The sequence below is a fragment of the Micromys minutus genome (genome assembly GCF_963924665.1).
Source record: "Micromys minutus genome assembly, chromosome: 27".
NCBI lineage: Eukaryota > Metazoa > Chordata > Mammalia > Rodentia > Muridae > Micromys > Micromys minutus.
This window is the reverse complement of record NC_137962.1, coordinates 34,279,663-34,304,975: the sequence shown is the minus strand read 5'-3', so window position 1 is coordinate 34,304,975 and position 25,313 is coordinate 34,279,663. Positions and strand designations below refer to the sequence as shown.

The 25,313-nt window shown below is 49.3% G+C and overlaps 1 protein-coding gene across 2 annotated transcripts in view; it reads right to left on the bottom strand.

Moving 5' to 3' along the window:
- PHF21B (PHD finger protein 21B) overlaps positions 1-1,597 on the bottom strand; it is a gene marked incomplete at its 5' end in the record, with an annotated part of 69,672 nt that extends 68,075 nt beyond the window's left edge. Inside the window, 2 exons of one of the 2 annotated variants that reach the window (XM_080939694.1) lie at positions 619-684; positions 1,544-1,597. In XM_080939694.1, the coding sequence (XP_080795820.1) occupies positions 619-684; positions 1,544-1,597 (120 nt within the window). Of the gene's footprint in view, positions 1-618; positions 685-865; positions 884-1,543 lie in introns of those variants that run through there. The other variant, XM_080939695.1, reaches the window with a different exon arrangement.
- Between the last annotated feature and the right edge of the window lie 23,716 nt (positions 1,598-25,313).

Genomic DNA, 25,313 nt, shown 5'->3' with positions numbered 1-25,313 from the left:
GCGGGCGCGCACCCCCATGGCTGGAGCTCCTCACGGGTCCCCACATCCCCTTCCAGGCATAGACACTCAAGTTAGGGCAGAACTGGGGGGTCCCGGGGGCGCCTTTCTTTTGTTCCCCGGGAGCTGGCGTCAGATTCCGAGAATAAAAAGTGAGGCCGGCGGGATGGCCGGAAAGGGGCCGGCTAGGAGAAAGATCACCAAACCGGGTCGGCAGTACCACGCGGAAATGGCTTCCAAGGAGTTTGGGGTGCAGGCCCGATTGCCGCCCCCGTGAGTCCCCCTCCCACCGCAGCAGGGATCAGGGGATGCCGAGGCCGGGGAATGTCCACGTTCCCAAAACATGTCCACCGCTCAAGATGGACGCCGGGCAGCCGGCGCCTCGGAGGTACGGCGCGGATCTTTGGCCGGCCGCCGGCGCCTCGCGCTCCCCTCAGCCACCACAGACCGGCTCTTTCTATCAAGAAAGGGAGGGAGGACGGCAACTTTGAGGACTGCAAGCATAACCCCACGGGAGTTGGAGCGTGCGGCGACTGCACAGGCACTTTTTAGGGTGCTGCCAAAGTGCCAGGCGACCCTCCCTGGACCCCGGTCCCCTACTGGGGATAGCCCCCTCCTTACTTGTTTGTCGCTGAGCGCTGCGATCCGTGGCTGCCTTTCGTGGAGCTGCTTCTTGAGGTCGCCGTTCTACGGAGACACAGAGGAGCGGGCTCAGCCTGGCCGTCCCGGGGGGCGGACAGGCGAGCCCGGAGCCCCGCATCCCCACCACCCAATACCTGGTAGGCCAGACCAACCGCAGCGCGCCCCAACTTTCCGGGACCGCTTCCCTCACACGGGCCACCGTGCAACGTCGCGCGGAGCAGCTTACCTGTGGCTGCCGCCTCATTGGGGCAGCTCCCGGGGCGGGGCGGGGGCCGAGGCCACCCGGCGGCGCGCCCCGAGCCGTGCAAGTTTGCAGGCCGGGGTGCGGGTGCGAGTGAGTGTAAGAGTGTGTGCCGGGGGAGGGGGGACGAACAAAGAGCCAAGTAAACACGGCGAGTCCGTGTCGAGCAAAGCTCATAAATATTCAAGTCGCGTCCTAATCTCCCCAACACACACACGCGCACGCCGCAATACCGCTCGGGCACCGGCCGCCTCTCGACTGAGTCACAATCGCCAAACTACTTTTTGCTAACAGTGAGGGTCGGTGCCGGGTTGGGCCCGGAGCAGGAAGCTAGGAGCGGGACTATCCATGCACCCTGTTCCTTGGGCAGCTCTAGGAGGGTCCCCTTTCTGGGTGCCCGAGTTGTGCAAACGGGGCAGTGGCAGAGAAGACGCTACGCTGGGGTCCCACGAGCCCTGGATCTGCAAACAGTGCTGGATCGCACGGGAGCGAGGGGAAGAGGGAGACCCAAGGGTTACATCCCAGCCCCGGGACATGTTCCAGGAAAGGGCCTGCTTCCAGCACACCTGAGATCAAAAGAGTTAAGATATGGAGCTTGGGTCCCTCCAGCTTCCACTTCCCAGGCCACTATTACTCCCCGACCCAGGTTCCCAGACCACCTACCTGGTGGCGCGCGAGTTCCACAGCGAGCGCCTCGGACCGGCTTTGCAGCTCCATCGCCGCAACTTAGGCTGCACTTTGCGCTCACTTTGGCCGGAGCTCGCAGGAAGTTGTGCGGCTCGGCGGGAACCAGACCGGGAGAGCTCGGATCCGGCGTCCCGGGCACTGAGACACACGAGTCCCCTCCTGCAGCGCCGACAGGAAAGGAGGCTGACAAGAGGGAAGAAAGGAGAGCTGGCGCCCAACTCTTCCGGCTGCCGCTAAGTTGCGCCGGGTGCCCGGGCTGCCTGCGCCACCCGGCGCATGGCCTCCCGGCGCCGGGAGCCCCGCGCAGCCCCCCAGCGCGCGCCCTGCCGCCGCCCGCTCCAGCTGACCGCCGGCAGGGACTATATTTCCTCCGGCGCGCGCGCCTGGATCTCGCTGGGGCCGCGGTAAAGTTGTGCCTCGGCACGATGCTAATTCGGCAGTGCCCGGATGGAGCGGGCCGGGGCGGCAGGGGGCGGTGCCGGGAACCAGCCGCCCGCCCCGCCCCACCTCGCCGCGCCCCGCCCCGCCCGCGCGTGCGCATTGCGTTTGGCCCGGCGACCCGGCTCGGGGAACAAAAGTGGCGGCTGAGCGGAGCGCAAAGTCGCGACTCTGAGAGCCGAGCATCCAAGCGATCTCCTCGGTGCATCGTCGAGAGCTCGGAGAGCTGCGAAGACTTTCACAGCCCCACTCCCGGAGCGACACTTCTCGCAGCAAACTGAGATGCCCGCCTCCTGTTTCTTGCACCTCTTCCCCTTCTCGCCTCGCTTTCCGATTTTATTTAAATCACCCGGTCCTCTCCCGCAGCGCCTAGAGCTGAGACTCGAGACCAAATCAGTCTTCAGTGCCTAATGGCCGCTGTGGTATTGAAACTGTATGGAAACTGATCTCTTGACTGGTCCTTTAATGATTTTTTTTTTTTTTACACTCAAATTAAACTCTCAACAGATGTCACTAGACTTTTTTTTCCCAGACAGTTGTTAAAAATCGTAAACACGACAGGTCAGTGTGACATAAAGCAATCAAAACTACGGCTGCGGAGATGACATTTCAGAATTCCCGGGACCGGGACCGGGGTCAACGTCTCGGAGTCGAGATTACTGCGGCGGAGTTTCCTGTCCTCATCAATTAATGTCGGGGCTTTGTGCCCTGCTGGGTGCTAGCACACTAGTGTGTTTCCAAGAGGCAAGGGAAAAGGGGGCCTCCGTGTCAGAGTAACCGCGAATTGATAGCAACTCATAACTATTTTCATGGGTCACAAGAGAGGAAGGAAGGGAAAGAAAACTCAGGCACACCAGTCAGAAATGTTTCTTCAATGGATGCCAACTGGCTACCCATTTCCTTTACACCTCAGCTGAAATCAGACTCCATCCCCCCACCCCCACACACACCAGAATACCAGTGTTGTTAGGGTCATATACAGTATTGGTCACAGTCAACAAAGATGACGGGATGACAATCTAACTGGTTTTGTGGACTGGTTCCTCTCACTTCTGGGTTAGACTCAATTCAAGACAATGTCTCCCACCCCTTTTCTCCCCTTTTGTAGTTAGGGGTACTGAGGATCCAGGAACTAGAGCATACTAGGCAAGCCTCTGTTACAAGAGCCACACTCGAAGCTCCACCCATGGCCTTTTGCTGGGGAGGACAGGAGCCTAGTAGAAGGCTGGTGTTTGGAGGACCAGGAGGGGCATGTGCTGTCCAAGAGGCTCCCTCCTGTGATTTCTGTAAATGTCATTGGTTTTTGGCAAAAACTCAGGGTTATCTTCCTGGCCATGTGGTCTTTTCAGAGACTTTCTGATTGTCCTTGGCTAGCACGGACACTAACAGATGCCCACTGAAGGAGATGTGCTGGTCGGATGGTGATGGCCCAGCGTGTTTTGTAGTCTTGCCCACTGTCGATTGATTCAGGCTTCAGTAATGATCAACATGTCACCTAATTCCTGGGTCATGGCACAGGTCACAGTGTGGGAGCTCTCTGACAGCTCAGATAAGGCAAAGGGATCGAACTCGGGGCCTGGCCTACGCTAAGCAAACACTTTACCACTAAGTTATATCCCCAGCCATCTGCCAGCTGGGAGCAGGTGTTCTTGGAAGCAATCATGGAGGTTGTCCTGAGTTCCTGCAAGCTTCTGAACACGAGGCTTCCCTCTCTTCTGACCAATGTTCTTCTCTAGAGTATTCTCTTCCTCGTTCCACATTCCACAAATCCTTTTCTTCAAAACCTATTTCAGATGTCTTTTCTGGGATACCCGCCCCTAATTTCCACAGGAAAACTCCTGTCACCCTCTCTGGGGGTACACCACGCAGTGCTGACTCATGAGAGGTACTGGGAGTTGAGGCCCAAGTCTACTGTGAACAGGGTCAGACAAGCTTCTCAACACCTGCTAACCTCATCTCTATGCAAGATGGGAATCTCTTACCATAGACCCCTCAGCGGCTCACCTGCTTAGTAGGGGGGCTGAATTGTTATCTATTGCAGCCCTGCTTGCCTCCACCCCCTCCTTGGCAGCAAGCCTGCTTAGCTGGGATGGGGGGGCATGTATCAGCAACTTTTCTCTTTCTGTGAGAAAACACCATGTCAAGGGCAAATTAGAGAACCACAGATTTATTTGGGCGTATTGTTCCAGAGGAATAAGAGTCCGTTATGGCAGAAGGGAGGCAGCAGAAACAAAAGCTTACATCCTTGAACTTCCAAAGCAGGTAGCAGTGACAGGAAACTGGAAAGGTTGCTTTGACACTCTGAAGCTTGTCCCCAGTGACATTCTTCCATCAGTGGGACCACACTTCCTAAACCTACCCAAATAGTCCCAACAACTGGAGACTTACATATTCGAACATCTGAGCCTATACGAGGCATCCACAGAAGCCGTGGAGGCACCAGAACCCATGTTTGCTCTATGGCTGTGGAAGGAATGACTGGCTGTTCGTAGATAAGGCGCTACACCCTGGCATGCAACTCTGGCTCCAGTGGTCCTCCAAGGGCTTGAATAACACAGCCTTTCAGGCTTCTAGCATTTCCACTGGACATGCACTGACCTTAGCTCAGCACCCCTAACAGCCCCCAGCTCCCTTCCTCTCAAGTTCTCCCCTCCTCCCCCACCCCCATCCCCCACCACACACACTGCTAGTCTTTCTATGTATAGCAGGGTATGTATGTATCAGGTTGTCATCTTTGGCTCCTGGCCCAGAGCTTCTAAGACCCTTGACCTTTCCTGATAAGACCCCTGTCATTCATTAGAACCCTCCTTAGTCTCAGCTGAGCCTGTACTGAGGGTGTGGCTGGCAGTGAGGGTAGACAGTCTTGGGAGCAGACCAATAACCAAAGTAAGAATCCTGCTGTCCAGCCAAGCTCTGGAGGCTGGCTCACAGTGGCTGGCCAGCTCTGTTTAGTACATTGGGAAGTTGCTGGGGAGACCTGGGGGCTGGGCCAAGGCAAAGTGAGAAGATGAAGACAAGGACAAAGAGTAGCTATCACACAGTGCTAGCCCAGGCTGGCCAGGCCTTCTCACAACACCACACTCAGTAACTTGTCATACTTCATAGATATTATAATGACCACGCCCAGCCATATTACTACAGATGATATAGGTTTCTTCATTTTTGTGGCAGAATAAAACTCCACTGTGTATAAGTAACACATTTCTTCATCCCTTCATCCATCAAAGGACACCTAGGCTGATTTTAAGACTTGGAGGGTCAGGAATTTCTATACTGGCTGTCTTGGTTAGGGTTTTACTGCTGTGAACAGATCATGACCAAGGCAACTATTATAAAAACAATATTTAATTAGGACTGGTTTACAGATTCTGGGGTTCAGTCCATTATCATCAAGGCAGGAAGCCTGGCCATGTCCAGGTACACATGGTGTTGGAGGAGCTGAGAATTCTACATCTTTATCTAAAGACCATTAGTAGAAGACTGGCTCCCAAGTGGTTAGGAGGAGGGTCTCGTTGCCCACCCCCACAGTGACGAACTTCCTCCAACAAGGCCACACCTTTTAATAGTGCCCCTCCCTAGGCCAAGCATATTGAAACCATCACACTAGTTGACTTTGATTCCTATGGGTAAATACTTGAGAGCAGTACATCTGTGCTGTTTGGCTCTTCTGTTCTTGAAGATCCTTCATGGTGGTTTCCATAGCAAAATGATATGATGTTAAGAGGTAGGATTCAGGAACCAGAGACTCTGTCTCCAAATCTCCCAGGATGTTTGAGACTTTCCAGTGGCTAATGGCCGATGGGTGACCATTCTAGTCAGCTACCCATCAGCAGGACAGAAGAGTGGCTCTTTTGGGAAGATGCTCAGAAACCTGCCCTACACTGCCATGCGGGGTAAGCTCCCATAGCTGATGGTGACCTAGCCACCCAGCTGAAAAGGGTCTTCTATGACTTCACAAAACATTTATCTCTCCCTCTCTTCTTTGTTTTCAACTTCATTTTCATCTTTTTCATCTGCTTTTGGGGAGGGGGGTGGGGGACAGTTCCAGCTGGCCTGGAACTGGCTATGTATCAGAGGAGAACTCTGAAGTCCTTTCAGAGTTGGGAGTAGACCAGTGGTCCTCAACCTTCCTACTGCTCCGACCCTTTAACACGGTTCCTCATGTTGTGGTGACCCCCGACCATAAGATGATTAGTTTTGTTGCTACTTCATAACTGTAATTTTTCTACTGTTATGAATTATAATGTAACTATTTATCTTCTCTAATGGTGTTAAGAAGCCCCCCTGTGAACGAGTCGTTAAATTCCCACAAGGGGGTTGCAACAGCACACAGGTTGAGCACCACTGGATTAGAGGAGTGAAGTGCTAGGGATCAAGCCCAGGGCTCTGTGCCAGACAAGCTCTTGACCAACTGAGTCACCTCCCCAGCCTGTAACATCCCCTTTTGATGCACGGGCCCTATCTCAGACTCATAGACCATCTCAGACTCATAGTTTTGAATGGAAGGATTAGACATGTAAGTTCATGTGTGTAAACAAAAGCCAACTTTTATGCGATGCTGACTTCGAGCCAGATTCAGCTGCCTGTGAACACGTTTAATCCTTACTGTCTCCCCATTTACAGATGGACAAACTGAGTTCTCACAGTCGCATCTGTCTGTGGCAGAGCTTGGCTCAGCTCCATTCTTTGTACTGCACCTCAGCAGGGTGGGCTTGTCCTGCTACTGTAGAAGTGACCCGGGAGATGGAGCTGGCCCTGCACCATGTTCTTTAAGCTTCATTTCCTGTGGCAGGATAAAGCACGAGGGAACCAACCGAGGCCCAGAGATGGTAATGAGGGCCTTGTCCCGCACCAGCTGGTTGGTGGTAGAATGAATATTCAGGCTGCGGTGGCTGCCAATCCCACCGAGCTATAGGAATGAGGACGAGGGGTGTGCACAACAGGTGGCTCTGAGCAACCCACAGGAGGGCTGCTATGTTCACTTCCTCTTGTCACTAAATGGTGACGCCGGTGTAGACTAAATGAGGAAACACAGGCAGAGAGATGAAGATCAGAACCGGGGGAGTGGTGGCCAAGTATGGGACTGAGATCTGGGGAGGACATTTAAGGAAAGCGGTAGCATTTTATCTAAGCTCCGCCCCACAGTTACCTGGCAACAGCCAGGTATGCCTGACTCACTATAAAAGGGGCCGCTTGCTCTCTCAACTCACCCTTGCTCTTGCCTTCCTCCTCACACTCTCTCTCCTGCATTCCTTTCCCCCCTCTCTCCACATGCTCATAGCTGCCCTCTAGTCTTCTCTCTCTTCTCTCTTCTCTCCCCTCTTCCCTCTCCCCCTCCCCCTCCCCCTCTCCCCCCTTTCTCTTTCTGCCTCACCTCCCCATGCCCTGAATAAACTTTACCATCTTGTGGCTGATTCCTCAGGGGGAAGGGATACCTCAAAGGCACCCCCTTCCCCTGAAACCTTGCCACACACCCACCAAAACATATCCCCCTCTCTTTATCTTTTTTATAAACACATCAGGAAGTACTGACAAGGGTTAGGTAGAGTGTGAGTTACAGGTAACACCATGCTCCATTTACAGATGAAGAAATTAAAGCCAGCCAGCCAGTCTATGTGTCTCTACCTGAATCCAGGTTAGATACCCAAACACACACTCTCTGAACCCAAGTGGTCCTCGAGCAAAGAAAAGTAAGCAGGGGAGGAGGAGGGTGCAGTTGATTTGGCTTTCCTGGATCCAGCATGGGGAAAGTGGTCAGAAGTTCAGGGAGCCTAACTAGTAGTATAGGAATCTGGGGGCTTTCTGATATGAAGTACAATTACCACCACATCACACAAGCATCCTTCTCTCAAAGATCGCCAGCTTCCGAGCTTCTTTGGAGCAGGAAAAGACCTGTGGGGAAGAAGCCTCCTTACCTCTGGGGAACTGACCACCTTCAAAGACAATAGCTGGGATTGGCAACCTTGCAGGTGCTGGAGGTTTCAGGACATCTGGGTGTTTTCCTGGGTCCAAAGAAGCGTAAGCTGATGAACAAAGGGAGACCCTGGTCAAGAAGCACAGGTATAGCCTCACGCCCAGGAGCCCCTTAGTGAGAGCCATGAAACAGGCAAGCCCTGCCCTGTGCCACCTGAGGATGCTTGGTCCCTGGGGCGCTATTATTAGCAGAGCATCCTAATTAGTGCTTTCACACCTACGTCATCATAGATTCCAAATCAGCTGCTCAACTCGCTTTTGAGAATGAGTCAATGCGTGGCAGTAGACGTGGGCCGCCCTTTGAAAGGGAAGGGATGTTTGTTGGAACATGCAAAAAGAGTCCTCATGAGAGAGTCATCACCCTCTCTCAGCTCTGCACCTTGAAGCTGGCAGAGCAAGAACGGTGGAATTAGGTTTTCTTTCCCACATTTGCCATTTTTTCCACTTTAAAAAAATGTGTGTAGCCAGCTATGCCTTTAATCCCAGCACTTGGGAGGTAAAGGCAGGCAAATAAATTTCTGGTCTCCAGGGTGAGTTCCAGGATAGTCAGGGCTACCCCAAAAAACCCTGTCCCAAAAAAACAAAACAAATAAACAAAAAGTGTGTGTATGTGAGTGTGTTTGTGTGCACATGTGCAGGTGTGTGTCTGTGTGTGTGTATGTGCATGTTTGCTTGTGTGTGTTTGAATGTATGCATGAGTTTTTGGGTGTGTGTGGTGTGTGTGTGTTTACATGTATGTACATCAGAAGATGACTTTTGGGAGCCCACCTTTTACTTCCACCTCATGTATCCCAGGGACAGAACTCAAGTAAATATTAAAAAGTTGGCTTATCCCTTTATCTGCCGGCCCCCCGTGGTCTCACTCTGCGGATGCCGTTCTAGTGTGGAGCCGAGTGCACAGACCCTGTCACTCTCCACACAGCTGGTCCCCTTCCCAGGCAGTTCACTCTGCCTGCCCTGTTGCTTCTGTCCTGGGTGACCACCCCAGCGTGTTTCTTTACCCCACCACCCGGCACAAACATGATTCCAAATCCCGGTAGCTTTTCGTGGTAGGTTTTATATATTAAACTAGCCAGCCAGCACAATAGGTATTGTTAACCCTTTCATATAGATGAGAACAAGGAGGCCAGTGGATGCTGGATAGTAGACTTCCTTACCAAAGACAACTTGGATCCAAGCCTCATGTTCTACTCCCTGTATCCATAATGAGCTCGGTTGACCAGAGGCTTGAGGCCTGGAGACAGTATTTTAGGCTGAGGGGCCAGAATTGGGGCTTGCTTTATCTCCCTCTAGGGAGGACCTATGTAAAAAATCTTCCAGCCATTATATGGGAGTCATTAGTGAAAACAGTAGTTACGGAGTTACATGTTATTAATATAATTTATAATAATAAAATGAAGATTGTTGTTGTTGTAATGATGAGGGGTGCTATCAGTGAATGCTAATTGCAGTAATTAGTTCTGATTTATTAGGAAAGGAGGGAGTGGCTCAGAATGGTATATCAGGAAGGTGAGTGGTTGCTGGGTATTCTAAGTTTCTCTCTGTTCTTGTGACAAAAACTGATCAAAAGCAACTTGGAGAGGAAAACATTTATTTGTCTTATATTTCCAGGTCGAAGTTCATACTGGGGGAGGTCCAGGCAGGAACTCTAGCAGGAACGGAAACAGAAACCACAGAGAAGCCCTGCTTAGTGGCTCACTCAACTGGCTCATGATCAGCTAACATTCATATACAGCCTAGGACCATGTGCCTAGGGACGGTGCCGCCCAAGGTGGACTGGGCCCTCCCACATCAGTGAGCAGTCAAGACAACCTTTCACAGGCATGGCCACAGGCCAATCTGACTGTGACAGTTCTTCAACTGAGTTTACCTCATCCCAGTGACTCTAAGGTGTGCCACGTTGATGGTCAAAACCTAACCAAGACAGTAAATGTATGTGAAGTAATGAGGGAAATGGGAGTTCAAGACCATCTGCCTGAGTACAGGTCAGAGAAAAGCTCTAAAACACTACCTACCCAAGTGTATGTTCCTGGGGTAGCTACCGGTGGATCCGCACTCCTAAAAATGCAAGATGTCCTGGGCCTTGGGATGGGGACTTTCGGTAAATGTGTGATGGGCACACTGTGGCTGGCACAACATTTGGCTAAATAAATGAAATGGATTTATAGTTCAGGATAATGTAGTAAATAACTTGGCAACATAACCACTTCCTATCCCGGTAGCACCATGGCTGACAGTAGGCACACGCAGCTGGGCTTCCTTATGACCGAAAGTACAGTGGTTGACACATCAGTGTTACAGCAGCACAGTGACTCTTGTCTGAGGTAGGGACTCAACCTGGGACTAAGTAAATGTGCTAAAATCTGGTAAACCGCCTGAGATGGTGGCTGGTCCTGACCCTTCTGTTCTGTTCTGGACTGCCCACCAGGAAAGATTCAGGGAGTGAAACCTGAGTTCAGGTACCTCTTCAGAGCACGAGAAGCGAGAAGCGTGGCCACTGCCACAGCTCACAGAGGCTGAAAGATGAGACCCAAGCAAGAGTTAAGGAGTGCTGTTTGAATGAGTGCAGTGCTGAACAGCTCCGAATTGCTAGCCGGTTGGCTCACCTCCCCGTCAGCCTTCTCCGAAACCACTAATAACTTTGGACGGCAGAATCAGCCTCTAAATCAAACACTTTTTTTTTCCGTTTACAAGTTTCATTGGTCATGTTTTGTCATGGCAATAGAAAAATAGCTAACACACACACACACACACACACACACACACAAGAACAAGAGGCATGGATGCTGGGGTCTCTTACAGATGGAATTATATCCTTTAAGATGAACAAGAGAGGGCTGGAGAGATGGCTCAGTGGTTAAGAGCACTGACTATTTTTCCAGAGGTCCTGAGTTCAAATCCCAGCAACCACATGGTGGCTCACAACCATCTGTAATGAGATCTGATGCCCTCTTCTGGTGTGTCTGAAGACAGCGACAGTGGACTTAACATATAAGCATGAGAATGAGACCCCTAGGAACCAGGGGTGGAATTGTATGTTGTACAGTGTCAACTTGAATGTCAAGTTGACAAGGGATGGACTTGTGATTGTTAATTCTGTCAGCCAGATTGAAACATCTGTAAAAGTGTTTCCAGAGAGGTTTGACTGAGGAGGGCAGACAGAACCTAAATTTGCGCAGGATCATTTCATGGGCTGGAGTCCCGGAAGGAATGCAGAGAAAACTGCAACAGCAGCTAAGCACCAACCTTCACCTCTCTGTGCTGCCTGCCCATGGATACAATGTGAGCAATCACTCCACATTCCATCCACCATGTCTTCCTGCTGTGACAGATGGATCCCTTGAACCTGTGAGCCAAAGAAATCCTTCTTCCCTAAGTTGATTTTGTCAAGCATGTGTTCCAGAGACAAGAAAGTAACTAACAGAGAGTTAGACTCTGGTATTTCCCCAGACTGAACTCTCAATAGTTGAAAGGTCACACTCTGCCTTCTCTTGCAAAACGATGTTCTTAAGGGAGGTTCAGCAGGAACCAGATAGGAAAGCCTCCTCAGTGGCTCGGCCAGAGTCATGCGGCTGAGCATACTTGCAGCTAAACCATCAAACTGAGCACGGGGACCCCAGTGAGGATGCTGGGGGGGAGAAGGGGGGATGAAGGAGCTGAAGGGGGTTGCGGCCTCATGGAAAGAATAACATTGTCAACCAACCAAATTCTCCACAGCTCCCATAGAGTAGAACTCCAACCACTGAGTTGTATTTAATAAATAAATGAGAATATCTAATAAAAATTAAAAAAAAAACAAAATCAAAACACCACTATATCAAATAGGGAGGCAAACAATGGCATATGCAGCGGAGAACAGCAGTGTCTGGCATCAATGTGAGAAGAGGCCTTTGGTCCAGTGAGGGCGTGTTTTCCCAATGTAGGGGAAGTCAAGGCACTGAGGTGGAGAGGGTGATTGGGAGCTAGTGCACCTTTGTGAAGACAAGTAGGGGGGGGATGGGAGCAGGGTGGGCGAAGGGGATAACATTTCAAATGTAAATACAATGAGAGTATTTAATAAATAAATGAGAATATCTAATAAAAATTAAAAAAAAAAACAAAATCGAAACACCACTATATCAAATAGGAAGTCAAACAATGGCTGTGGGTTCTGAATTTGAATGTAGTAAAAAATAAACTGACCAATTTTCTAATCCAAAAAAAAAAAAAAAAAAAAAGGAGGTTCAGAGAATTTGGAATACCCCTCAGGAAATGTATGGCAGGGGAATTTTGACCTCAGCCTTAACTTTTCTCTCTATATAGAGAGCAGAGGTCTACCACCACCTTCTGTTCCTGAGGCAGACCTGAGAAGCCAGTTACAGTTCTCTTCTTGGCTGAGTTCAAACTTCACTTGAAAAGCCTCCATAGACGTTTCCCATCAGCTCCGACAAACCAGTCAAAGTGGATTGTACTAGATCCCCTCAATTCAGTCACATGCTACGCCTGGAGCTTATAACAGCCAGGGAGCCTGTGTGACTTGGCACATCAGGCTTCAGGGAAGAACCAGTCGTGGCAGATCCTGCACCACTAGGCAGAAAGGCTGCTTCTGGGGTACCAATACCTTTCTTTGAGGGTTCAATGTTTTGATATCTTTATGCATCGAAAGAAAGAGACAGGTCACAATAACTAACCCAGCAGCCACTTACATGTTTATCTCATAGGGGAAGCTACAGCAGTGACTATTATCAACTTTTTGATGCTAGCCCTAACCATTGTACTAACTTCATGCCAACATGGGAAATCTCAATGATTTGCCTCTAGAGTCTCCATGGTCACAAGATTTCTCTTTCCACTTTAGTAACACATTTCTTCAAGCTCTACCCTCGCTGATGGACAAGGAGAGTTGCACAGGATTGTCCGTATCTGACTGTTGTGGTATTTCTGTCCCAACACAGTGAGTAAAACCCAGGGAGAATTAGGACCAGACAAGCCTGTGCATTCTTGAGCCCATTGATTCCCACCCTCCCTGTTGCTAAAATTCCTTCCCAGGGAGAGAAATAAGCACCATCTACCCCTTCACCCATGGTCTCAACCACAAAGGCAAGCCTGTAAACATGGCTACACTGGGGAAAAGGCACCTCTCCTGAGGAAGATAAAGATGGGGAGATGAGATCACGCTGGGCCACCTGGATAAGCCTCAAGTCCAGTGTCAGTGGGGAGGTCCCAAGGAGAGAAGGCAAGAAGACTGAGTGAAAATGGAAGCTGAGATGTCCGTGATGTGGCCACAAGCCCACAGGCCACCTTGAGTGGCTAGAAACTGGAAGGGTTTGGAAGGCTCCCCTCTAGGAGCCCTGGTCACACATCCTGGTCACAAGTTTGTGGCCACTGGGATGATGAGAAAGTACACTGCTTTTGTTTTAAAGCCTCTCATTTGAGATGGCTTATTTAAAGCAAGTGTTTCAAACTAACACACACCTGAAAAAATAACTCCTTTTCTAACGGATACCAACACTCTACTGGAATTCAGACACTGTAGTAAGATTGTGTCTCTTTGACTCCTGTCACATGTGTGAAATGGAACCAGGATACGCTGTCATGGGCAGCTCCCCTTTTTTTCACGGCTCAGCTGGGGAGGCTTCTAGTCCAGGTCAGGGTTATGTGCTCTGGTCGTTCTGCTCTTGGCTTCTGTACCAGCTGGTTGTATGTCAACCTGACACAACCTGACACAGCTATCGTCATCAGAGAGAAAGGAGCCTCAGCTGAGGGACTGCATCCATGAGCTCCAGCTGTAAGACATTTTCTCAATTAGTGATCAGTGGGGGAGTGCTTAGTCTGGGGCATCCGTGGGCTTGCGGTCCTGGGTTCTATAAGAAGGTAAGCCACAGGGAGCAAACTAGTAAGCAAAACTTCTCCATGGTCTCTGCATCAGCTCTTTCTTCCAGGTTGCTGCCTTGTATGAGTTCCTGTCCTGCCTTCTGTCTTAGTCACGGTTTTACTGCTGTGAACAGATACCATGACCAAGGCAACTCTCATAAGGACAACATTTAATTGGGGCTTGCTTACAGGTTCAGAGGTTCAGTTCATTATCATCAAGACAGGAGCATGGCAGCATCCAGGCAAAAGGAGCTGAGAATTTTACATCTTCATCTGAAGGCTGCTAGCAGAATACTAACTTTCAGGAAGCTAGGACTAGGGTATCAAAGCCCACACCCATAGTCACACACCTACTCCAACAAGGCCGTACCTACTCTAACAGGGCCACACCTTCTAATAGTGCCACTCTCTGGGCTGAGCGTGGCAAACCTCAGCCTTTGGTGATGAACAGCAATATGGAAGTGTAAGCTGAATAAACCCTTTCCTCCCCAACTTGCTTCTTGGTCACATTGTTTCTTCCCAGCGATGGCAACCCTAAGACAGTTGCTATATGGCACTGGGAAAGTGCCTTAGCTTTTCCATGACTCTGTTTCTTCCTTGTGAGGTGGGACCACTGTAACAGGGTCCTCCACTTCTGGGAGGCTGTGAAATGTGATCACAGTGAGTGCTGTGAGGGTGGCATCCCCAGCCAGTGCCAGCCTCCCACATCTATTTGTGTCCCCTGAACCCTTCCTGAACAGGAGCATATTGAAGGGCTTCACAGATGGCTACTGAAGACATGGGGAACATGTAAAATGCATGAAAACAGGGGTATGTTGGGAGCCATTTGTGCCGCACCCAAAGATGGCGCCGGCTTCCCGCCGATGACTCAGCAAACAGAGCTGTTGTCCAGCCGGAGGAATGCAGTGCGCATGTGCCACGCACGTCACAGCCCGCTCTCGGGGCATGCTAATGAGTTACTGGAGGGTGCACCAATCAGGTAGCGACACAAGTCTCCTGGGCATTTATAAGCAGTGCATTTTTCTTCCACGTGGTCTCCTGATCAAGAGTACAGTACAATAAAGATTGTTCGCAGAAGAATCCTGTTGTCGCACGTTGTTCTTGCCGGCGAGACGTGGGGCGCGAGACAGGGGTAAATTGAGGCATGTTCAACCTTGCCACTGGACACTCAGGGGTGAGTCTGGAGAAAGTCTCACCAAAACATAAGAGAAGAGACTGCTAATGTCAAGGATCCAACACCAGAGGACAGTGCATCTCTCTGGTGTCTGCAGACCCTCCGTGGGGCATTCAGGGCACACAGAGCCTCTGTATAAACAGGCTCATGGGAGAGTGGGCTATGTCCTGTGAGGGTCTTGATGCCTTAAGATGGCTTCTCTCTTACTTAGTTCTGGGAACTTTAGTGGTAGCAAGGGGGGAAATCCTAGAGGAAAGCTTAGGTAGTGGGTTTCAAGCGTCCTGGGTTTTTACACCTTGGATGCCCAGAATAGTGGCTGTCACCAGCCTCTCCCCAGGGAGAAAACAGAGGAACAGCAAGGCCAGAAATGGCTCTGAAGCTGATAGAATCTTGGCACCCTGGGAAGTCATCTGAGAGGTTGATGCCTGCCGAGTGGAAAATGAGGGACTCTGCCCATGGCTCAATCATCATTGTGATGGTACATTATCTGGTAGTCCTGGAACATCCAGCCCTATTTAGAAATGGCTAGAAGCATAGCATGCTCACCCCTAGCCCTCAGCTCCCACAGCCCCTGTGAAAAAGATCCTCTGAGCATCGGATCATGTCAGCAAGATCCCCTGATGCAGTCGGTGCAGAGTTTTACAGGGAGTGGGTGTGGGCCTGGTAGAGAAGGTTGGGTGCCATTCTATGGTCAAACCTGGCTCTGCATGGGGATCTGATGAGCCAGGAAAGGAAGATGGTCAGGGGAGACATCTTTGTCATCCATGAGATTGAGGATAGATCGCAGGGGTGTATACATGCATGTGAGGGATGGAGACCTTCCCTGCCTGTTCTCAGTGACAGGATGGGACATGACCATCCAGCTAATCTCAATGTACAGTACATTGTAGTAACAAACTCTCCACCTTCCAGTAGAGGTGGCACCTATGAGGGTTTGAAAGAAAATGGTCCCCAGAGGCTCATAGGTACCTAACGGAGGTGTGGCTTTGCTGGAGGACGTGTGTCACTGGGGGTGGGCTTTGAAGTCTCAGATTCTCAAACCAGGCCCAGTGGAGTTCACAGGAGTTCCTGCTGCCTGAGGAACCGTAGAATCCTCAGCTACCTCTCCAGCACCATGTCTGCCTGCATGCCAACATGCTTCGCACAATCATGATAATGGAGTAAACCTCTGAACTGTAAGCCAGCTTCAGTTAAAATTGCTTTATACGAATTGCCGTGGTCATGGTGTCTCTTCACAGCAATAAAACCCTAACTAAAACAGCACCCATGTTCAAATTCTAGCCACACTTGGTTACAAGTGGCTTGATCTCGCTGGGCCTCAGTCAGGTGGTATAAGGTGATGCTGGTGTCCCCCATATAAGATCTTTTGGAGTGTAAAACAGTATGGGGATTGTCTTAGTCAGGGTTTCAATTCCTGCACAAAATATCATGACAAAGAAGCAAGTTGGGGAGGAAAGGGTTTATTCAGCTTACACTTCCACACTGATGTTCATCACTAAAGGAAGTCAGGACTGGAACTCAAGCAGGTCAGGAAGCAGGAGCTGATGCAGAGGCCATGGAAGGATGTTACTTACTGACTTGCTTCCCCTGGCTTGCTCAGCTTTCTTTCTTATAGAACCCAGGTCTACCAGCCCAGGGATGGCACCACCCACAATGGGCTGGGACCTCCCCCCTTGATCACTAGTTGAGAAAATGCCTTACAGCTGGATCTCATGGAGGCATTTCCTCGAGGGAGGCTCCTTTCTCTGTGATAACTCCAGCTTGTGTCAAGTTGACACAAAACCAGCCAGTACAGGAATCCTAGAACGGTTCTGGCACCTACTAAACACACAGTACAGTTCTATGACTCTATTAGGAGAAAGAGCAATGTCATGGTAAAGGAGAAGAATTGATGGGTATGTTACGAGCTTTCAGCGATGGTGTGCAGCCAGATGTGCGGACACTGGGTGGAATGTGGACTCTGGCCTGTAGTACCTGCATTTTCCATAACCGGTTTCATCTTGCTTAGAAGCTGCCATTTCTTGAAACATCAAGCTATTTAAATTGCCAATTAAGCCAGTACACAATAGGGAACTCTCTAGACAGAGCCCCCCTCCCAACCCTGACCCCTACTTCAGAAGGAAAAGGTACCCTGAGAGGTGCCCATGCCTCCACCATGTGCAAAAATAGAGCAGGCAGAAGCCTGGGCCTCTCGGTGTCTTGAAGAGGTCACCTGGAAGGCTGTCCCCCAGGGACAGTCAGACAAGAAAAGGCAAACGCTGAGGAAGATACAGGTCTGTTAGATTCATCACGTGCAGTCCCGGAAGCTGAGGGAAAGGTGGTATTTATAGGACCGAGTGACAAACTGGTTTTTATACCAGAGAAAAACACAGAGATCAGACCGAGCGCCTCTGAAACAGGCCTGCGTATGGCGCTCCAAAAATAACACTAGGAAGCAAAGAGACCCAAATCTCCTCAGAGGGAAACTGGCTTGCTGGTGTGAAGCAGCCAGCAAGGTAGTTCGCAAGGATGAAACATGTACAACAGAAGGTAATTTTTACGAAACTGTACTTACTGGGTATGGCAGCACACACATTTAGTCCCAGGACTCTGGAGGCAGAGGCAGCTGGATCTCTGTAACTACAAGGCCAGCCTGGTCTACATAGAGGGTTTCAGGCCAGCTAGGATTACATGGAGCAGCAAGCAGGCCACCACCCAGCTTGTGTGTGTTTTTTTTTAATTATTTTATTTATTTTATTATTTTATGTATGTGAGTGCACTGTTGCTCTCTTCAGACACACCAGAAGAGGGCATCAGCTCCCATTACAGATGGTTGTGAGCCACCATGTGGTTGCTGGGAACTGAACCCAGGACCTCTGGAAGAGCAGTCAGTGCTTTTAACTGCTGAACCATCTCTCCAGCCAGACTTGTGATTTGTTTGTTTGCTTGTTTCTTGAATGTTTGGGTTTTGGTGCATGGTATGTGTGTGTGTGTGTGTGTGTGTGTGTGTGTGTGTGTGTGTGTGTGTGTGTGTGTATTGTGGCTCTGTGACACAATCCTCTGGTTCAGGAATTCCGGAACTTCGCTTCTGGGCTCTGGCCCGGGTGTAACAGCAGGTTCCCCAGCCCACCTTCACACCCCACTCAGAAAAGCATTTTAAAATACCATGCTTTGTGCTCTAAAGACACTGACGTACTTATGCAGAAGACATGAATCACGCTAGAGTTGTATAAATAGCACTGTGCTGTTGACAGACCAGTCCCACACCACAATCTCACTGGCAAGTCCTGACTCCAGCACCTGTTGCCTTCATGCCGGTCCCTCTTCCACTTGACACTCGGACTCCTTTCTGCAAGGGCCTGGATGGGCAATGTCCACAAAGGAGCCACAAGCATCCTAACCGCCACTAGGTTGCACACTGTGAGGTTAAGGTTCGGTGAGAGACCCTGACTAAAATAATAGATAAGGTGGAGAACACTAGAGAAAAATACCTGATGATGACCTCTGACCTGCACAGGCATGCACACACAAACTTCCAGGTGTGTCTGTGCTAATACAAGAGAGTGATCCTGTTTGTGTCCTTGTGTTGGGCTTATGTTCTTATAAACTGGCTTTGTCCACCCCAGGAGTTCCCACATCAACAGAGCACAGAGTCATCTGACTTCCAGGCAACATGGTTCCTGGGATATCTATCTTTACTATAAGTATACTTAGTCCGTTACTTCGTTGCTCCAAGACATGACCACTAGGGCTTGAGGTGTAGAATTCATAAAGCTGCATCCCTGGGGCTTCATACCCAGCATGCAGGGTAGGGAGACCTCCTTGTCATGGGCCTTTACTGTTTCAGTGAAGGGCCTGACAAGCTTCCTGAGCTTCCTCAGTCGGTTACATCTCTTTTGAGTTTCAGGAGTTTCCCTTCCCATCAGGAGGAACCAGTTCAACCAAGAGGGACTACTGCAGGATAATCTGCAACCATCCAATGGATGCTGTCTTAGTTAAAGTTATACTCCTGTGAACAGACACCATGACCAAGGCAAGTCTTATAAAAGACAACATTTAACTGGGGCTGACTTACAGGTTCAGTCCATTATCATTAAGGTGAGAGCATGGCAGCATCCAGGCAGGCATGGTGCAGGAGAAGCTGAGAGTTCTACATCTTCATCCAAAGGAATCCAGAAATAGACTGAGCATCCTCAGGAAGCTAGGAGGAAGATCTCCAAGCCCACCCTCACAGTGACACACTTCCTCCAACAAGGCCACACCTTCTAATAGTGCCACTCCCTGGGATGAACACATACAAACCATCACAGAGGCCAAGGCCAGATGAGTTTCTGTGGGGGTACAGGGAACTAGGGATTTCTTGCTTCCCATTCATTGGACAAGACCCAGACAAGGAAAAGTCAAGAAAGTGTCTTGGCTAGTTTTATGTCAACTTGACATAAGCCAGAGTCACTGGAGAAGGGGAAGTCTCAATAGAAAAAAATGTCTCCATAAGATTGGGCTGTATGCAAGCTTGTAGTGCACTTTCTTAGTTAGTAATTGACAGGGGAGGGCCCAACCCATAGTGGGTGGGACCATCCCAGGGCTGACAGTTCTATAAGAAATCAGGCTAAGAAAGCTATGAGGAACCAGCCAGTAAGCAGCACCCCTCCACTACCTCTGCGTATGTCCCCATCACCAGGTTACTGGTGTTTGAGTTCCTATCTTGACTTCCTCCAATGAAGAACAGAGCCGTGGAAGTGTAAAGCAAATAAATCATTCCCCCTCCCATTTGCTGTGGTCATGGCATTTCGTCAAGCAGGCTCTGTCTCATTCCCCAGAATGCAGCAGCCTGGGCTGCTATGATCTCCCCTCTGTCAGTTAGGGATGGAAGTGTGGTGGATTTCAAGGAACATGACACAGCTTACTTACTAGCTTACATGTCACCAGGGTAACAGCTGGATTTGTTATCCTAGCCAAGGGGAACAGTTAAGGCTTCTGCCATGGGAACCCATACAGAGACCCACTTGTTGGCAGGTGTTGAATACCCGTTCCCTTCTAGATAACTCAGTCCATCTTGGAGGGAGGCTCCTTAAGACACAGGATATTCTAAGGGTGGGCTCTCAACCTTCTTAATGCTGTGACCCTTTAATACAGTTCCTCATGCTGTGGTGAACCCAAGCCATGATATCACTCCATTGCTACATCATAACTGTAACACTGCTAGTGTTGTAACCCGTAATGTAAATATCTGATGTGCAGGATATCTGATAGGGCCATTCAACCCCCAGGGAGGTCATAACCCACAGGTTGAGAACTACCAGCCTACCCAGTGTCCTGTAGTCATTCTCCAGTCCACATGCTGTCCCTCCTATCCAGTGTCTCTGTGAACCATCTTCCTGTCCCCCACGGTGTCCCCACAATTTGTCCTCTTTCCATTGTCCCTTTGGTTCATCTTGTTCTCTGGTATCCTGCAGTCTATTCTCTGTCCACTTTGTGTCCTGCCATCCATCTGCCTGTCTACAATGTCACTCTGGTTCATCTTTTTCTTGGAAGTGCCAAGGCTGCAAGTCCTGAAGCTTCCCTGACCAGCAAGTCTGTGACAGTCCCTCCTCACTGAGCCACTCTGCCCCTGAAGACACTACATCATTCTTCTCAGCCCTTGTTGTCATCTGAAATCTCTCCTTGAGTTTTTTAGGCATCCTCCATCTTTCTGCCCCAAACTCTCTAACACCGGGCTCTGTAAAAGCTCCCTGCAGACAGTACTTGCTGAGTATGTGTTGATGAACGGGGACGGGGAGGTGGGGTGGGGTCTTTGTTGAACAGTCAGTGACACACCCAGTTATATCCATCACTGAAACCAGGTGGGTGGCAGGAAAGTCCTTGCATGGAATACTTGAGAAGACGTTGTATCACGTTGTGAAGGCTGGATTGCTGTGGAGACCCCAAGGTGTTAGAGGTGCCAAAGCTGTGGGGTATCTGCCAAGGAGAGCTGAGTACAGGGACTGGAACCAGCCCAAGAGAGCAAAGTGTGCCGCAGTCAGCAAAGCAGAAGGCATGAGGCTACTGCTGGGTTCAGTTTTGCTTTGGTCCAGCATTTTCTTACTATACCCTTTTGGAATGGTAATGTATATTCTGTGTCATTGTATGTTGAAAGTACATAACTGCTCTTTGATTTTACAGGAGGTTACTTACAATGAAAAGATTGCTTTGAGTCTCAAAAGAGACTTTGAACACTGGGCTATTTAAGCAGTGTTGGAAATGTGAAAGACACTGGGGACTAAGTTGAACTAAATGCATTGTGTATTATGACTGGCTGATGGCCTATGGTATCCAGGGAGAAGCATGTAGTGGCTTAAATGAGAATGCCCATGCATTTGCATACTCGGTGAAACTGTTTGGCAAGGACTAGAGGGTGTGGCCTTGTGAGGAGATATCATTGGTTGGGCTTTGAAGTATCAAATCCCATTCCATTTCCAGCGCAGTCTCCTCCCCCCTCCTTCCCCTGACACACCACCATGCCTTCGCTCTGCCGTCATGGACTCTAACCCTCTGAAATCATAAGCCCGAGAAAATGCTTTCCTTTCTATGTTATCGTGATGATGGTGTTTTACCACAGCAATAGGAAAGGAACTAAGATGGCTCCTGAAATGAAAACAGTGCTTGTGGAAATGTTTAATTTGCTTGGCACCAAGCAAAGTGAGAAGCCACCATGTAAATTCTGCTTTGATGGCCAGTCAGCCAGGCTAAAGATTCTGGAGACCTGGGACCTCTGGCTTCATCACCATCCCTCCCTGAAATTCCTTAATAGCTTCTTCAGCATGTGTGCTTAATGGAAATGTTGGTGATTTGTTGCTTTTAAATACATACATACATACATATATATATATATATATATATATATATATATATCTTTGTTATTTTTATTTCTGCGTGGATGTATGCATGTCTATGTGCAGGCATGAACATATCAATACAGTTGCCCCCAGAATCCCTCATGTTAGAGAAACTGGTGGTTATGAATTACCCAGAATGAATGCTGGAAACTGAATTCAGGTCTCCCAAAAGAACAGAAAACACTCTTTACCACTGAGTCAACCCTCCAGTCCTAGAGTTTATTGCTTTTCATCTACCATAAGTGGAAAGTTCGGGGGGGGTTATGAAATCAGGTCCACATGAATGGATTGGGGCCTGAGGGGCCATTTTTAGTTCTGGACACAGACCTTAGGAGATAGTCTCTGAACATCTATTTTGGATGTTTAAGGTCCCATACTTGCTGTTTCTAGTCTTAAGCATGTTCTACATGGTTCAGATAGATTCTAGAACATCTTCAAAAAGGCTGGGTATCCCTCTAGACTTAGCTCTATCATGAAGCCTACATTTATCTCTTTCATTTGAAAGGTATCATGGCTCTGCTTTGTGGGGTTCTGCAAAGGGACTTGCCACTCTCTCTCCTGGAGGTAGGAGAGTGGGGAGGAGCCATCCATCCCTGGGCGATGGGAGGGCTTTCTGCTGGCTTCCAGCTGCCCACAGTGACTAAGAATGATGCGTGAAAATAGAAGCTGAAAATGTCACCACCCACCTCCCAAACTTTCCAAGAAAGAAAAACATTGGCCCAGGCGATTCAGCCTGTGAGAAAAATGAAGCAGCAACCATTTGTCTGTGGCTAGAGATGAAGCTTTCAATAGTGTTGATGTGGCTCGGGACCTTGCTTGCTTGCTGGGAGATATAAACAAATTTCTACCCAAAGTACAGGCAGCAGCAAAGTCCAACTTGGTCAATCAATGACTTCTTTGAGTGTTACTTTCAGGAGTAAGGAATTACTTACAGGCACAGAAATGACTCAAAAGCGCTTTGACTGTGCCAAAGCCTACCCCAGCATGGGTGACAGCTCACACAAAAATGGAGACATAATGTACAGCCATCAGGAGGCACCATAGGTTGCAATGTCTGCAACTGGTCTGAGCTTCTTCTAGGCAGCTCAGCTGACTGAGCCCCCTCAGCAGTCTTTACTGCTTAGATAAGCTTGGGGAAGATGAAACCTAGTGAGTCAGGTCGGTTTCAGGGAATTCCTGAAGCTTTTGAGTTGTTTGTCTTCTGAGCCAAGGAGCTTTCTTGAAGGATATATTTCACCTCCCTTAGAACAGCAATTCTCAACCTGTGGCTCTCGACCCCTTGTGGTTACATATCAGATATCCTGCATGTTTGACATTTACATTGTGGTTCATAACAGTAGCAAAATTATAGTTATGAAGTAGCAACAAATAATTTTGTGGTTGGGGGTCACCACAACATATAGAACTGTATTAAAGGGTCGAAGTATTAGGAAGGTTGAGAACCATTGGGATAGACTTCAAAGGCATCATGAGAACAGAAGGATGGACCAAAGGGACCCTGGAGAGGAGGATAGATTATGAGGATACTATGCAGATAGGAAGATGGTTCAAACTTTTAATCCCAGCGCTCTGGAAGACAGAGACAGGCAGATCTCTGAGTACCAGACCAGCAGGTCTAAATAGGGAATTCCCAGCTAGCCAGGACTCTATTGTGAAACCTTGTGTAAACAAACACCACTTGATCCCAGCTGCCCACAAGACCCAACAGGGGCAGTAATCTCAAGTATCCTTCTACTGAGGATATTGTTGGTGCCCAGGAATCACTCCACAAACCACACAAACACCAATCTCAGTCAGACAAGGACAGCTTATTAAAGACACACCTAAAGAGTGATCAACGAGGGAAATAGCTCAGGCTCAAGAGCTCAAAGCTGGGCACCAGACATTTCTCAGATTATAAAACTGCAAAAGTCACAACGAGCTCATACGTAAGTGCTGGAAGTGCTGCCCAGTGGTCAGCCCTGACTCAAGCCATTTTAGACATGACAGTTCATATTTTACCTTTAATCAGATGGGTCCTGCCTGAAGCTTAGACTTGTGAGATGTCTCAGAACATACAGAACCTAACAGAGTATATGGTCAGCAATGTGGTTCTGATCCGAGTTATTTTTCTACATCAATGACCGGCAGGCATATCACAGCGACAATATGAATTAACTGGCAGGCATGGGACAAAATGGCTACAGATGTGCTAGTGGAGTGGACTTCAACAGATAGCCAGTATAGCTGTCCAAGAAACTTCTAGGCTGTCTGTCATATGCATAGCCAGAGGAGACTATCCCCAGGATCTCCTCTTGCCCCCTTCTCCCTCCCCTTCTCTGCCTGGGTCGCCACAGAGCTCCTCTCTAGTCCCCTGGAACCTGACTTAAGTCAATTCAAACCAGGGAATGATATCAATCTGAGGGAGAAGACCACCCCTGACCTCAAGGATTCCTCTTCTCCAGGACACAGGTGATAGAATCTGAGGAAGAGCTCACAGGAGGCAGCTAGAACTCAAGAGCTGACATTTCTGTGAAACCTGAATGGTACCCATCTACCGAGGACACAGGATACCCATCCACTGAGGGCACAGCTTATCCACCCACTGAGGGCACAGGGTACCCATCAACTGAATGCACAGGGTACCCATCCACTCCATGCACAGGATACCTATCCACTGAGGGGGCAGGTTACCCATCCACTGAGGACACAGCTTACCCATCCATTGAGGGTACAGGGTACCCATCCACTGAGGGAACCATCACGGTGTAAACATTGCTTTGGTAATATGACCTTAAAGGTCCTGTGGCAGCAGGAAGCCTCTGACCTGCTTCTGCCAGGCACCAGCGATACAGCTTGGGCAGCTATGAGGTGCTGTCACAGCTGGAGAGCACTCGGCAAGCCCATCAGAGTCCCCCATAAGATCAAGGACGGGGTATATACAATCAGAAGCTGGCCTGTGCCTTGTGATGTCTGAGCCTGTGTTGTATCTGTTTTTAGGGTGGGTCTTACTCTGAACCTAGGTTCTGTCAATGTTGCTGTAGCCTTAGATCCATATAAAATAAGAGCTTGGGGGCCAGCAATATGGCTTGGTAGATAGAGTGCTTATTTGTTGGTCCAAGTTTAATTCATAGAACCACATGGAGGGAGGAGAGCAACAGTTCCCACAAATTGTCCTCTGACCTCCACATGGCCTCCACAAATAAAAAAAATGGAGCTGTTTGTAGGTTGACTTATTTTATGTGTATGGGTATTTCACCTATATTTATGTCTGTGTAGCATGTGTGTTACTACATACACCTGTTTCCTGCAGAGGCAAGAAGAGGGCATTGGATGTCCTGGGACTGGAGTTTACACCTGGTTGTGGGTGCTAGGAACAGAATCCAGGTCCTCTGCAAGAGCAGCCAGTGTTCTTAACTGCCGAGCCATCTCTCCTGCCACTGGAGTTACACACACACACACACACACACACACA